At 39.7% G+C, this 15,893-nt stretch overlaps 1 protein-coding gene across 5 annotated transcripts in view; it reads right to left on the bottom strand.

The window, feature by feature from the left end:
* impact (impact RWD domain protein) overlaps positions 1–15,893 on the bottom strand; it is a 40,435-nt gene that overhangs the window by 10,190 nt on the left and 14,352 nt on the right. For 2 of the 5 annotated variants that reach the window (XM_047375702.1, XM_047375704.1), the window contains exons 8-9: positions 14,282–14,355; positions 11,079–11,214 (exon numbers count right to left, since the gene is read on the bottom strand). The exons of 1 other annotated variant lie outside the window; for it this stretch is intronic. In XM_047375702.1, the coding sequence (XP_047231658.1) occupies positions 11,079–11,214; positions 14,282–14,355 (210 nt within the window). The remainder of the gene's footprint in view (positions 1–11,078; positions 11,215–14,281; positions 14,356–15,893) is intronic. 2 more of the 5 variants (XM_047375703.1, XM_047375705.1) reach the window with 1 other exon arrangement.

Genomic DNA, 15,893 nt, shown 5'->3' with positions numbered 1-15,893 from the left:
GACAAAAACCAAAAACTACCATATTTGGACAAAAAGGCCAAGCTTTGCTATACCAAACAATGATTGCACAACAGTGTCAGCACAATAATCAAAAAGAGTCACTGAGATTATAAAGACAGATGAGAACAATTAACTGAATTAGCATTTTAATGACAGAAAATTATCTTGTTTGAATGCAGGTCCATTTTAGACCCAGCAGCCAGTGATGGTTCTTCCTCATTACCATATGCTTCTACATATTTCCATTTTTCTCTTAAAAAAATTATCCTAGTAAGCTGTTTAGTCAGCCAGCCAACTGCATATATTAGGCAGTGGTCCAGAACTGATCCTAGAACATTTTGTGCAGCCAGTTTTAAGAAATCACAGTTTTGTTGTTTTTTTGTAGAAACAGTTTGTGAAACTGTACTACTGTATTTTGTGGAACCTGTATTTTCCTTATCAATCAATGTCTGTCAGCCTTTACATTGCTTTTCACTGTGAAAGTGAGACTGTGTGGGCTGCTGCAGCTCCTAGGCCTTCAGTGTGATGTCACTTGTTCTGTCCACTGTGGTCAGACAGCTGTCAGTGTGGGAGGGAGCTTTTGACCGCATATGATTACCTGGATCTGCTTAGTACGTAACTATCAACAAGTCACATCAAAACAGAAAACATGCTTATGTTAGCCCTCGTTTTAGCAAACTGCTCTGCATGAAAACATTGTAAGGATGGAAAAGATTTGAGTTTAGTGAAGACTGGCTCAGACCTAGCCTTCTAAGCTGCATGAAGCCCTAGGGATGTACTGGACTGGCCTGCAGTGGCCAATTATGCACACAGTTAATTATGCACACAATCATCTGAAAAGGTTTTTTACTGCTGAAAAAACCGCTTTTATTTTAAAGGCGTCTGCTGTCTTTCTAAGTTTGTATAGGTAAATTTGAAGCGTTGTGTGCGCACCAGTGCCAGTTTAAGAAAGGTTCTGATAATATAGTGCCATTAAAAAGTATTTGCCTCTTTTCAGATTTCTTCTGTTTTTGGATTTTCTGTTACAAACATTTTAGATTATCTGACAAATTTCAATATTAAATATAACCTCAATAAATGTTAAATACAGTTTTCTATGTGAAACATGATTGCCTCCCTTTTAAATCTTGAATCAATTGTGATTACCATGTTTTTCTTTTTGTGTACCTTCACTAGGCACACTCAAGCCCGTTTATTACTTGGCCTCTAGATTCAAGAAATTACTCAAACAGAACCTGCTTGTGAATATAAAGTAGGCAAAAAGATCTCAAAAAGCAACACATCAAGACCAATTCTGAAATCTAAGAACAGACGAGAAACAAAATCCATACATCTACCAGTCCAAAAAGGACCGCAAAAGCTCTTTCAAACCAAAACTCTTTGCCAGTCATTACAAATATTAATTGGCAGCTGTTGCCATCCAGGGTGGCAAAATCAATTAGATTTAGGCATTTACTTGTCTCTGATGAACAAGGTTTGTTTAATGATCCATCCATTCATCCTTGGGGTACAGCGTTGACAGTTTGCCAGTCCACCACAGGGAAACATAGAGACACACAGGACAAGCAACCATCCACACACACACACACAGTCACTCATAAGGGCAATTTAAACTAACCAATGAACCTAACAGTCATATTTTAAGTATTTTATTTTGGGTCACACCTACATGTTTGTGTAGTCAAATGGCAAATACTGAACTGAAATAAAGCAAGTGAAGAACATGGCAGTGCAGAGAAAGTAAACAGAATACAAACTCAAAACCCAAAACACAGTGTTCAGGGTGATGAGCTGTGTTGCTTTTACACCAAACATAGCTTTTTGCATTGTGGCCAAACAGTTCGATTTTGGTTTCATCTGACCAGAGCACCTTCTTCCACATGTTTGGTGTGTCTCCTAGGTGGCTTGTGGCAAACTTTAAACGAGACTTTTTATGGATATCTTTGAGAAATGGCTTTCTTCTTGCCACTCTTCCATAAAGGCCAGATTTGTGCAGTGTACGACTGATTATTGTCCTATGGACAGACTCTCCCACCTCAGCTGTAGATCTCTGCAGTTCATCCAGAGTGATCATGGGCCTCTTGGCTGCATCTCTGATCAGTCTTCTCCTTGTTTGAGATGAGAGTTTAGAGGGACGGCCGGGTCTTGGTAGATTTGCAGTGGTCTGATACTCCTTCCATTTCAATATGATTGCTTGCACAGTTCTCCTTGGGATGTTTAAAGCTTGGGAAATCTTTTTGTATCCAAATCTGGCTTTAAACTTCTCCACAACAGTATCTCGGACCTGCCTGGTGTGTTCCTTGGTCTTCATGATGCTCTCTGCGCTTTGAACAGAACCCTGAGACTATCACAGAGCAGGTGCATTTATACGGAGACTTGATGACACACAGGTGGATTCTATTTATCATCATCAGTCATTTGGGACAACATTGGATCATTCAGAGATCCTCACTGAACTTCTGGAGTGAGTTTGCTGCACTGAACGTAAAGGGGCTGAATAATATTGCACGCCCCACTTTTCAGTTTTTTATTTGTTAAAAAAGATTGACACATCCAATAAATTTCATTCCACTTCAAGATTGTGTCCCACTTGTTGTTGATTCTTCACAAAAAATTAGAATTTTATATCTTTATGTTTGAAGCCTGAAATGTGGCAAGAGGTTGACCAGTTCAAGGGGGCCGAATACTTTCGCAAGGCAGTGTATTTAGCCTAACGGACACACATGATACCGAAGGTCCCACAGGGTGTTCAGAGCAATAATACCACAATCCAACTTCCTAATATTTTGCAGTCCTGCTGTTAGGTATTATTTAATGAAGTTAAAGGTAAAGTGAATTGTTTCTGGAGAACATAGTGCTGTTCTCATGGATTTCAGCTTCAGTTGAACTTATCAGACTAAGCATAGCATTTAAATTTGTTTGACTATTGTTTTTCTAAAAGCAAAAGTAAGATAGAATAAAGTTTCAGGTTGTAGTATGGCAATTTACATTTTATTGTACAGTTGCAATGCCTACTGTAAAAAACAGCTAATAAAAAATAATTTTTATCATTGGCTGAACTCAAGTAATTGAGTTCAGCCAATGACATCGCCCTCCACAGCAATACTCATGTGGCCCTTGGAAAAATCTAATTGCCTGGTTCTAGCTGTGAGTGTCAAGGCAGATTTATCTTTTGAGATAAATTGTGAATTGCTGCATACTTTAGATGACACATATCGACAGCTTTCATAACCTATTTAACCAATGTTTAAGCAGCATGTTAAGGCTGACCAGCAGAAACTCCTCTTGGGACAAAGTATCTCTCGCTGATAAGAAAAACTGATCATAGAAACTGCAGCATCAGCAATTTCACCAGAGTTAAATGCTTAAAAATCAACAAACTAATGTAAAAGCTACTGAATTGATTAACTTTTATGTTACACTTGGTGAGGACTTATTATCAGCAAATGCCTTATCCTGAATAAATTGGATCAGTAACAGGGACAGAAATTGTTATTTGGACTATTTCTAAAACAGGTAGATCTAAAATAAATTAGAGTATCATAAAAAACATTTTTTCACTCATTTCAGAAAGTAAAAGTCATTTATTATATAGATTTATTACACATAGGGTGAAATATTTCAAGCCCTTATTACTGGTAACTGTGATGATTATGGCTTTTGGATAAGAAAAAACAAAAGCAGTGTCTTTTACATCTATTTTAAAAAAAGCTATTTTTAATAAATGTGTAAATGTCATGTAATGACCAAATTATGGCCTACACCATCATAGGGAAGACTGCTGACTTGAAACATGTCCAGAAGACAGTCATTGACACCCTCCACAAGGGAGGTATGCCACATAAGGTCATGGTACGACAATTTGCACGAGGAACAGAAATAAACAAAATCTCGAGAGGCTTGTCAAGCAAATTCTTGAAGCTCAAGAATTTGGGGGGAGTGTCACCAGGAGTGTGCTGAGGCTAGAGTCAGTGTATCCAGACCCACTGTGCACAGTCAAATTCACCAAATTAGCCACAAATCTCAAATTACTCGTGTCAAGCCACTCCTGAACCAGAGCCAACGTCAGAAGCTTCTCATCTGAGCTAAGGAGAAAAAGAACTGGACTGTTGCTCAGTGGTCCAAAGGCCTCTTTTCAGATTAAAGTACAGTTTGGATTTTATTTGGAAGGTTGCAGAGGAAGAGTAGGGAGTCACTGAATACACGTTGCTTGAGGTCTAGTGTAAAGTTTCCACAGTCATTGATGATTTGGGGTCCAATGTAAGTTGCTGTTGTTGGTCCAAGGTCAACACAACAATCTACCGGGAAACCCTAACCCAGTTCGGACTCTCACAGTTGGAAGAAGCTAAAGAGAGATCCATCAAGTATTGAGCAATACTTGATTATCCTAACTGATAAACATCTGCTCAGTAAAGATCATATTTCACATATTTATAGGAAAATACAAGTGGATATGTCAGATAAACGTTAGCTCAGTGGACTTAAAGGCTCAAACAAGTTTACATTTTAGAGTACTTGACAGCAAGTCTAAAACAAAAAGAAATTGACATTTTTCCCTCAAGATGGATTCCAGTAATGCTGTTATCGAATGTGTAAACCTGATGATGTTAGAAAATCAATATAAAGAAGTGTTCAACTAGTTTTGTTGTGTTTTCTTCTTCTTTGTTTCTTTGTAACAAAACACAAAATAAAGAAAATGTATATTTATATATACATTTTAGGCATGAGAGACTGAGCTTCAACAAATTGCAAAGTTATTTATTTTGAATCAATTTATACTTTTAAGAATCACCCCTGCTGCCCTCCGTATATCACTACAGCATAATAAAACTCCTAAAATCCTTTAAGCCTTTTGGTTTTGGTGTGCTAGCTTAAGATGAATAGAGGTCACCACCTGGCCACCGCTTCAGAACTTTCTGGAGCCGCCCCTGTGGCAGATTTTAAAAACATCAGAGCTGGGTAAATTTCCGATCTGCAATATCTGATTGTTTTAATGCATTGGAGAAAGCACAACAAAAGGAAAATCTAATAGGTAGAGTATGGATTCCTTTAGAGAACCATCTCTGGTCGAAATAATCCACAAAACACAGTTAACTCATTCATTTGTGCTTCCTGCCAACCTTGAATTTTTGCTCTTTACCTGCTAAAATGCTCCACTGTGTTTATCATCTTATCGCTAACTACCTGGCGAATATTGAGTGTTTAGCACGAGGCACAGTACAGCTGGTTTTAAGAGCTTGTGTATGATAATGAGGCACGTGAGAGCAGTGAACGTGAGATAAAATATTGCATCGAAAACAGAGAGGAATGAGATCCAGAGCTGCCCAATAAAACCACACAGATTTTCAGTCTTTGATCTTCATTCCTGCATTTTCAGCAGTACATATGGGCTGGAGAGTGGAAAAATAAGACAAAAAGAGCAACATAACATTGGATTTTTTTTTAGCTTTTCCAAGACCACTTGGATTTCTGACTATTAGATCTGAGTTTTCTCAAATATCTCTTACTGTTTTGGAAGTGAACAGCTTGATTCATCTGAATTCAGTGCAGCAGATCACACTCTGCATCAAGAAGCCTATGTATTATTTCACAGGCATTTTTATCTGAAGCAGGGTCCCACAGGCACAGACGGCTACTGTCACCTCCCGAATGAGTATGAACTTTAACGAGAGTCATGGACCTCATCTGGAAGAGCTCTGACACCACGCAGCACCTGCTGGTAATGAGTATGACAGAACCACTCCGAGTCACCGCTGAGGCTTCATTACGGCAAAACTTTTTGTTTTGTCACAAACCTCACACTGGCTTTCATTCAACATTACAGGGAAACAAAAAGTGTGAGGACAATTGGACGTTTTAGTGTGATGTGGGAGTGCGTGTGTGAATCACGGTGCCATCTGACAGCAGAGCCAAAGGACCAGCGTGTTTGATATCAGAAATAAAGTGATTAATAACAGAGCCAAAACCGAGGTGAACAAAGTTCTTAGCAAAACAAACTTTGGTCAATGCCTCTGCGTTGGTGTTTAAAAGTGCACTCATTCTATTTTCCTTGAAGGAAGAGCACAAAACTGAGCTCATAGTTGGTTAAAAAAATCAGTCATAGTTTGCTCCAAAAATACGAAATATCCCTAGGAAATACCAGATGTTTAATGTTAAACCTATTAGATCTTAGAAATACATAAGTGTTTGACCTCATGGGGCTTCATTTGACTTTTGAATATGAGGGGAAATTAATAGGTAACAGATAGATTCTCACACTTGCCAAACATAAGGACTCAGTTCCTCTCATTCATCATACATTTCAACTTCCATTGGATACGAGAAAATGTAAATACAACCGCAGAACTAAATTCTACCATTTGGAAATTAATTAAACCCGAATATCTAAAACTATTTGTGAGATTCATCACATTTCAGAAATCAGACATACCAACTTTCTTCTCCCCCTGAAGTTTTAGATCCACTCTCAAAATGTTGGGACAGGGGCAACAACCCAGACAATGTGAGAAATGACACACCTGGTGAAGCATGTCAAAAATAATAAGATACTATGGCAACATATACTTTTGGGTGAATTACAAGGTGCTGATGTGTAGAAAAGAATATGTCAGTAAGGCCCAGTCTTTCAGAAGTGAGGACAAGGATGAGTCTTTGCTCTGTCAACACTAGACAGGCAGGAAGAAATACAATATTTCAAGAATAATGTTTGATCATATATTAAAAAAAGATGAATTCACCATCTATAGTAGATACGATAAACAACTATTGTATAATTATATCATAAAGTCAAAGAGTGTTAAATGTCCTTCTCATTATTCATTTTATAACTAAAGAGATGCCAAGACTTCTCCTTGACAGAATGACCTTTTCCACTTGCAATGCAACCTGAAGTAGGGCTGCCCGATTATGGAATAAAGATTATTGTGGTTGATATTGAAATCAAACTTATTTAAAATTATTACTGATTAAGTTGAGAAAAACATTGCATCTATTCCACTCAAAGCCCTGAACATAAAATTCTTCCTGATATTTTCTTGTTGAATCTTCCCTTTGAATAACTGACAAAGTGTGAATTAAATGTAAGTGTACTTTTGATCTCTGTACTTTGATATCTGGAAACTCAAATCTAAACGGAAAATACATCACACCATATACTAAATAAAAACAAAAATTACAACTTATTATTTCTAAGTATATTAAATAAATGATTAGAAGTGGTGGCCATGTGGTTAGAGAGCAGGGCATCTGCATCCTAGAGAAACCACAGGTACCCTGGGTCGAATCCCACAGCCTTCCACTCTGGGTCCTTGAGCAAGACCCTTAGCCCCTGAATGTTGAAATCAAAATGAGGCTCAGTATTGTGTGTGGCCTCCACGTGCCTGTATGACCTCCCTACAACATCTGGGCATGCTCCTGATGAGACGGTGGATGGTCTCCTGAAGGATCTCCTCCCAGACCTGGACTAAAGCATCCACCAACTCCTGGACAGTCTGTGGTGCAACGTGACGTTGGTGGATGGAGCGAGACATGATGTCCCAGATGTGCTCAATCAGATTCAGGTCTGGGGAACAGGCGGGCCAGTCCATAGCTTCAATGTCTTCATCTTGCAGGAACTGGTGACACACTCCAGCCACATGAGGTCTAGCATTGTCCTGCATTAGGAGGAACCCAGTGCCAACCGCACCAGCATATGGTCTCACAAGGGGTTTGAGGATCTCATCTCGGTACCTAATGGCAGTCAGGCTACCTCTGGCGAGCACATGGAGGGCCTTGCGCCCCTCCAACGAAATGCCACCCCACACCATTACTGACCCACTGCCAAACCGGTCATGTTGAAGGATGTTGCAGGCAGCAGATCACTCTCCATGGTGTCTACAGACTCGGTCACATCTGTCACATGTGCTCAGTGTGAACCTGCTTTCATCTGTGAAGAGCACAGGGCGCCAGTGGTGAATTTGCCAATCCTGGTGTTCTCTGGCAAATGCCACGGTGTTGGGCTGTGAGCACAACCTCCATTTGTGGACGTCGGGCCCTCATACCATCCTCATGGAGTCGGTTTCTAACCGTTTGTGCAGACACATGCACATTTGTGGCCTGCTGAAGGTCATTTTGCAGGGCTCTGGCAGTGCTCCTCCTGTTCCTCCTTGCACAAAGGCGGAGGTAGCGGTCCTGCTGCTGGGTTGTTGTATGGCCTCCTCCACGTCTCCTGATTTACTGGTCTGTCTCCTGGTAGCGCCTCCAGGCTCTGGACACTACGCTGACAGACACAGCAAACCTTCTTGCCACAGTTTGCAATGATGTGCCATCCTGGATGAGCTGCACTACCTGAGCCACTTGTGTGGGTTGTAGAGTCCGTCTCATGCTACCATAAGTGTGAAAGCACCACCAACATTCAAAAGTGGCTAAAACATCAGCCAGAAAGCATAGGTACTGAGAAGTGGTCTGTGGTCCCCACATGCAGAACCACTCCTTTATTGAGTGTGTCTTGCTAATCACCAAAGATTTCCACCTGTTGTCTTTTCCATTTGCACAACAGGATGTGAAATTGATTGTCAATCAGTGTTGCTTCGTAAGTGGACAGTTTGATTTCACAGAAGTTTGATTTTCTTGGAGTTATATTGTGTTGTTTAAGTGTTCCCTTTATTTTTTTGAGCAGTGTATGTTAAATTCCAGTTACTTTCACTAAGTTAGTATTTGATCACTCAAGGTGTATATTTCAGGTAGTTGCACAGACTTGTGTTGCCAAGTGCTGCAAAGGCCCAAGAGTAGCAACTTTGATCTAAACCATCCCACTGCAGCTGTATGTTTGGGGTTGTTGTCCTGCAGGAAGGTGAACCTCTGCTCCAGTCTCAAGTCTCCTGGTGCCTCAAACAGGTTTCCTTTCTGATCTATTGCCCCTTTTCCATTGGCTCCACTCCACTCTGTCTCTACTCAGCACATAACTTCTTGTGTTTCCATTGACCCACTGACAGCTGGAGCTATGGCTTGAAGTCCTGCCTCAGGGAAAAGGTAAAAAAAAAAAAAGAAAATAACATAACATAATACTTTAATAAGTACAGTTTGTATTATTGTATATGCAGGAATGTCATGTATTTTTTTTTTTTTCCATGTATAAAATTATTCACTGGGATAATTTTCTGGAACATAGGTCATAAGGAGGTTTTTGTCTCAGCCATGGCAATAACGAGGACAAGGACTTTAAAGTGCAAAACTGCAGACTTTCGACTGCCGGTAAAGGTAGTTTTAGGTTGGATATTTGAGCTCCGCGGATTCTGCGGGTTCCTCCCATTTAATGCGAAGAAGGCAGTCTGAATTCGGCCACCTGCTCTCTGCCTGCTCCCTCCTCCTGCAGACGCTGGTTCTCTTTAGCGCCGTTGATAAATTCCCCAACCAAACACGCTGTTTCATGGTGGTATTGTTTTGTATGTTATGGGGGAAATGTTTGTGCGTCTGAACAGCTGATTTTTGTGTGATCAGCTGATTTAAGTTGTTATTAAATACAGCGCACATCTAATTCAGAAAGCCGATGTCTCGTATTTCTTTTCTTTCAGTCTTCAGGTGTGGTTTATGATCTGTAAATAGTAAAATTATATTTCGATATGAGCCGCTCCGGCCATTGTGGTCCTTAATATTATTTTAGTCACCCTTGAGTTTTATTAACCTTTCTCTGCTTTACCTCAGTGAATACCTTCTAATTTCTCCTGGTCCCATGGCCAATCAGTGAACAGCAGTGTGTTCATGTCACATGTAGTCCCGAGTCAGTCCTGGTCAAACCTGCTCAGGAGCAGGGACCAAAAAAGAAGATACGGGCACAAAAAAAAGCAGTATTGGTACTGGAGTGGAGCCGGCCTAAATTGCGCCAGTGGAAAAGGGGCATTTGGGTCCATCCTTCTTCCCAGTAACTGTATGGACTCCACATAATGCAGTTTATTTTTGCAAAGAGATTTTTAGGACTGTGTATCAGTTTGTATGAGGACTTCAAAAGCAGTTTATCCTTTCCTTCTACTTTATAATTAAGAGCTGCTTTGTGATGGACTATCACATAAATTACATTGAAGTTTCAGGGCAGGATCTGAAAAAGTACTAGGGGTGTGAACACTTTTACAAGGCAGTATATGTCTGAACAGAACACTGGACATCCAAGGCAATATAGTAAAAAAAAAAAATGTATATATATATATATATATATATACACACACACACACACATCTGGAGATGTTTCCATTAAAGCCTTTTAAGTATTTAGGAGCGTCATATTGATAAAACTGTAGTTCAATTCAATTCAATTCAAAGATACTTTATTGATCCCCGACCATATATCAGTCCTAGTGAGTGCATTACCCTTGTGGATAATAATACACAGACACATTAACAAGTGGATTTGGGAGGGGTTGTTTTTCTTTAACTAAAAAAACAAAATGTGGCAATTTACCGTTTTTATTTAGGACACGTCTGCAGGTTTGCTTCTGAAGAGGCAGATCTTTTCAACAGCACAGCCCTGAAACTGGAGAAACTAAATCTAATTCTGTCATTATTAAATGTATTAATCACACCGAAGCTTTGCTGCAGTAATGTGTTATAACAGTGAAAAATAGACCGAATGTACTTTGCTAGAATAAATTTAAGTTGGAAATTTAAAGTTCTTTCACAAATAAGGCGTTGTTTTTCAAGAGAGAAATAGAATAAGGAAAAAAAAAACTCCCATTGCTGTCAAAAAACATAATCATAACCATGCTCTGTTTAAAACACTGATGTACTTCATTCAGCAGGTGTCTTGAGAGGCCTACAACAGAAGGGGAAATTACACCACAACTAGAAGCGTTTAGCTTTATATTGCAGCAGTCTATGGAGAGCTGCTTCCTGATAACAATTCCTGAGTAAAAGTCACAGAAGATGCCAAATTATGCAGGCTGTGAAAATTACCAGGGCAGCTCAGAACAGACACCAATTAAACATGCAAAAGCCACAAGAAGCTAAATGCGGCCAGCAGATTTAACAATGCGAAAGTGATAGCAATACTGAGCAAAAGCTTTGTTGCTTCTGCGCTGAATAATTTGTTGATTCTTTTAGAGCTTTACCCAAGGAACGCGGCTGAAACAGACAATGACTCGGCGAATGATAACCTGTAGTAAATGAAGCAATCTCCCCCCCGCTGCTGTCTCGCCGTCGTCCTCGCAGTCCTGCAGGAAGCTGTGCTTGTCCTCACAGAAAATCCTACAACAGACAGAGATCCCAACAGCTTGGCATTAGGCGATGGAGCATTAGGTTCTGGTCAGGGTGTGACGCCGTGACAACGGCAGCCTCTTCACAGGAAAAAGTTTGTTACGCAGTCTAAGTGTCAACATCTCCCAGTGAGTAATGACCACCCAGGCGATGCCACGGCAGCTCGACGCTGACCTTATTAAACCATGTTAAGAAAACAAACTGTGCACGGGCACATGCGTCAGAAAACTCAAAAACACACTGTGCTCCCACAATTTGGCAGGATGTGGTAAAGAGCCCTCATTTGCTCCTGTGGTTTTTGACCTTTTAACGCAGTAGTGCTTCCTTTAGAGGAGTAGCTTATCTAATTTTTCTCTCCACTAATGAGACAAACTGTAACCCTAACTCAAGGAAGAAGGCCTGATTTAAATACTCAACGCCAAATGCTCTGTACAGTATATACACTGGCTCAGAAGGAAATTTGGATCTCCTCATGTGAGAAGGACTGAAGAACTGGTTGAATTTAGCTACATTGAAGGGTTTTTGAGCATGAATGACCCTTGTAAGTTCATGTCACAGCACCTCATTCATGAAATCCCCCAAACGTTATTTATAAAGCTTTTAATATAACACAAGGCAAACAAAGTGCTGCACAGCTGAATAACAAAAATACAAGATAAAATCATAATTAAAAAGCAGTAAAAAACAACAACACAATAAAAAAAACAATAAAATAAACAATAAAAAGCAAAAAAAAAAAAAAACGTGAAAGGACTGGCACAGTTAAAACCAAATCATTGCACACCCTGAGAAGAGCTGTTTCAGTGCTGTGACATAACTTAAAACCAGACTGAATCTTCTCATAAATGACATATATCACTAGATGTTCCTGTAACTGAAGATAAAGTTTGAGAGAATGTTAAGATCCACGATGTCTTTTTTAGAAGATGCATGTTAAAAGCAGCTGGAACACAACTCAAAAGAAGAGAAGCGTTAACCCAACTGACTACCCAAGGAGCAACAGTACTGAAGACCTCATTCAACAGTCTATGGGGTATACTGTCACCTGGACAGTGTGACGGCCTCAGATATTGAATTATTTCAGAAATCTGTGTGATAGTCATAGGTTTAAAATGTTCTAAAACAGCAGGAAAGGCCGGGCGACATAGCAGGATCAGAGGTGCAATGTAAGGGTAAAAACCTGACAGCACTAACTTTATCAATCAGTTAAACAGTTTTTCAACATCTCCAAGGAAATGTGAAGCGTGTCCGTCCGCTTCCTCTCGTCACGCCGGCAGGTGAGTCTCAGTGCACTAGTGTGTTCATTGAGTAACAGCTCTGTAGCTGGTTAACAGTGTTTAGTCTTAAAAGGAGCAATGACATCCAAGATATCCTTAAAACCATCCAGAAGCTCATCAACATTTCCATGCTCGTGGGACTCCTGAGAGGAAAACTCAGATTTTGTAAATGCAGCTGAAAAATGCAACACCATCTGTGCTTTGATTCGGCGACAGGAGCGCACAGAGGTACCCGAACCTGGCACAGATGTTAAAAGATTGAACTAAAAAAAACAGCCAGACGATGAGAAATACCGGAATCAATAATCTCTTAGTCCTTAGATATCCATTGTATAACTGACTCATGATAATGTCCAATGTGTAAGAGAGCTTGGCAATCATAGACTAGAAGAGCAGACACGTCAGGCTGGTAATTAAAAACAGTAAAAGGCCAACAAACAAACCAAGGAGCAGGCCTGACAGATGGCGGGTCGCACATGCTGTCGCACATATTGTCCCATAACTTCAATCATTCAGATTTAAGTCCAGACTTTTTTATTCCAAAACCATTCAGAGATGGACTTGCTGTTTAGCTATGACTCACTGTCCTGCTGCATAAAGTGCTCTTCAGCTGAAAATCATAAACTCATAGCTGGACGTTTTCCTTTCCAGGATTTTCTGCTACCCTATCAATTATGGCCAATCTCCCAGGAGCTAAAGAAACCAAGCAGTGCAGAACATACAGCAATTTAAATGTTTTTCTGAGTTATTTTGTGGCTTCCTGGATAATTTGTTAATGTGCTTTTGGAGTAATTGTGGTAGGCCGGCCACTAGTTTCACCGCTGTTGGATGTTTCCTAGATTTGGGGATAATGGCTCTCCCTGTGGTTCACCGGCATCCAAAAGCCTTCAGCTTTATTATTTTTTTGGACTGATGTGTGCTAAAAACTCTGTTTCTTTAGATCGGGATGTGTTGCCTTTTGAGATCTTTTTGCCTACTCATGTTGTCAGACAATTTCAATTTAAGTGATCTATTAATTTTACAGGTGTGGCAGTATTTAGGGATAGGTACTGATGGTAAAATTAAACAAAAAAATCTTTGGACTTTGAACACAGCTAACAAACAGTTATTTCATGACTTAAAGGAGGAAATATAGGGCCAGGTTGGTTTAAACAGCTTTTTCCATTAATAAATGAAATTATCACTTGAAACCAGCTTTTTGTATTTACTCAGGTTGTATTTGTCTTTGTCTGATTTAAAACAATAGTTTGATGATATGATTTGAATGTGAAGAAAGCAAACAGAAGCAATCTGTAAGCAGGAAAACAAATGTCTTTTCGTTGCAATGTTTCCTTAAAGAGCATATCAGCAGTGAATCACATAACCGCTTTGACAGAGTCTGTTTCCATTTATGTTGGTGAATCTAAAAAGGTTTTTTATCTGGGTCCAAATGTGAAGAAATTAGTGTGTTGGTTATGACATGTCCCATTTTGTCCCTTGGCTGCAGTGTGGGGTGTTACTTTTTGCCTCGACGCCACCGTCTGTTTTGTATGTAATGATCACTTTGTGAACCCTGATCAACCAAGCCACTTTCTCCTGGACGTTTTCAGATGCAACTAAAAAGCACGGGTTCAATGAGGCTGCCCATAAATGATGGAATAACTTACCACCACTTCTCTGCAAAACTCAGACTACAGATTCATTTAAAAGTCTGTTAAAAACTCATTTATTTTCTTTAATAATTCTATGTTCACTTGTATAATTGGATTTTACACCATGTACTATGTGTGGGCACTACCAACCTGTAGGCATAAATATTATGAGTGGCACTGGCAATCTTCTTGTTTTCATAAAGTTTCTCCAGCACCATTTTAACCTGAAACACATGAGAAGAAAAACAAGGACCATCATAAAGAGCGAGGGCTGCTGGCTTTGTGCTTAATTAGCTCAGTGCTGAGTATATAAAGCATCGTACTAAAGGCAGGAGGGTTTATGAAAATGAATATTACCTGCAGCACTTGGCTTTATGCATGACAACCTCTGAGGTCAGTCTAGCACTGCAGATAAGTCAGCCTAAGTCAGCTATCTGACAGGCTCTATTACGTCAAACACTGAACTGAAAGGCTAAAAGCCAGTTTTCGCTAAAAGCTAGAGTTTGGGAGTGTAACAAATACTGTCGCCCCTTTTTTGATTCTGTCTAAAGATTACACAGCATCACATGTTCAGAATCAGCCGTTCTAGACACGCTTGAAAACAAAAAACGCTGAGCAAGCACTTCCTGAAGTTACATCAAGTCATGAGATTTCATGGCAGACCCAAAATGTTCAACTATAGACAAGCTCTGAATCATACCGTTTGATTACTGTTCTTTCTATTGCTAATCTCAGTGCTTCATTTATTCATATATTTTGTTTCTAGACTCTTTTTATGCATTTCTCTTCATCAAACGGCACTTCACAATGTGTCTCCTGTAGTACAGTTCATTTTAATCTGGAATAAAAATTTAGTGGCACATCTCTCTAAGCTCAGACTGCACCACAAAAAAGCTGAAATATCCATGGTGAGAAACATCAAAACCCAAACAAAACATCCTCAGAATGGCCAAGGATTGTCACCAAACATTTTTTAAATCTGCTATTTCATCACCATGTTTTTCAGCACAGTATAAAAAGGAGACCATGGAGCACAGAATGCTGGGGAACGTTGACTTCTTAGACAGCAGGGAGCAGATGGGAAAAGTAATCTTGACACAATTCTGGGTAAAATGGCTCAACTGCTATTTTAGCTTCCAGGGCAGAGACCATTATTGGGCTTTCAGGAAGAAGTCAGGTGTCACTGCTTCTAAAAATCTGCATTTACTGGGAGTCCAAAAACCCACCAAAAAATTTTATTTTTAAAAGACTTCATTGTCATTCTTCTTTTGAGGAAAAGCCTTTTTTATTTGGATGTAAGGTACAGCTGCAAAAACCTCTTTGCATGTGTGTTTAATAGTATGTGAACATGGTGTCAGAGTTTGAGAAGCCTCTGCAGCCTCAACCTTAAAATCCAAATATGCTCCACTGTGCTACACTGTGGTGGTGACCGATGCTACGATGTTTGCTAAAATAAATAATGCAGCAAGCTCTAGTGTTTGAAGGTTGTCATGCAAGACCCGAGTCATGTCCTAAAATGTCATAGTGACTCTAAAACAAGTCTTTTACTCAAATACGTCATGAATTAATAATTTCAGGAATTTATAAAAAGGTGTATTTGTTTGCAAGAACAACAAGCAAGAGATAATGAACTTTGTGAACGTCAGATGAAGGCTTTATTGGACATGACTATGGTTCTGTTATCTGCCCAAAGCACATAGGCTTGCCATGCACACCTAATGATCACAGGAAACTATTTGGGTTGCAAATAAACACTGAAATT

This window comes from Girardinichthys multiradiatus, chromosome 9 (genome assembly GCF_021462225.1).
Source record: "Girardinichthys multiradiatus isolate DD_20200921_A chromosome 9, DD_fGirMul_XY1, whole genome shotgun sequence".
Lineage (NCBI taxonomy): Eukaryota > Metazoa > Chordata > Actinopteri > Cyprinodontiformes > Goodeidae > Girardinichthys > Girardinichthys multiradiatus.
The sequence above is the reverse complement of the archived record's forward strand: the minus strand, read 5'-3'. Positions and strand labels throughout refer to the sequence as shown.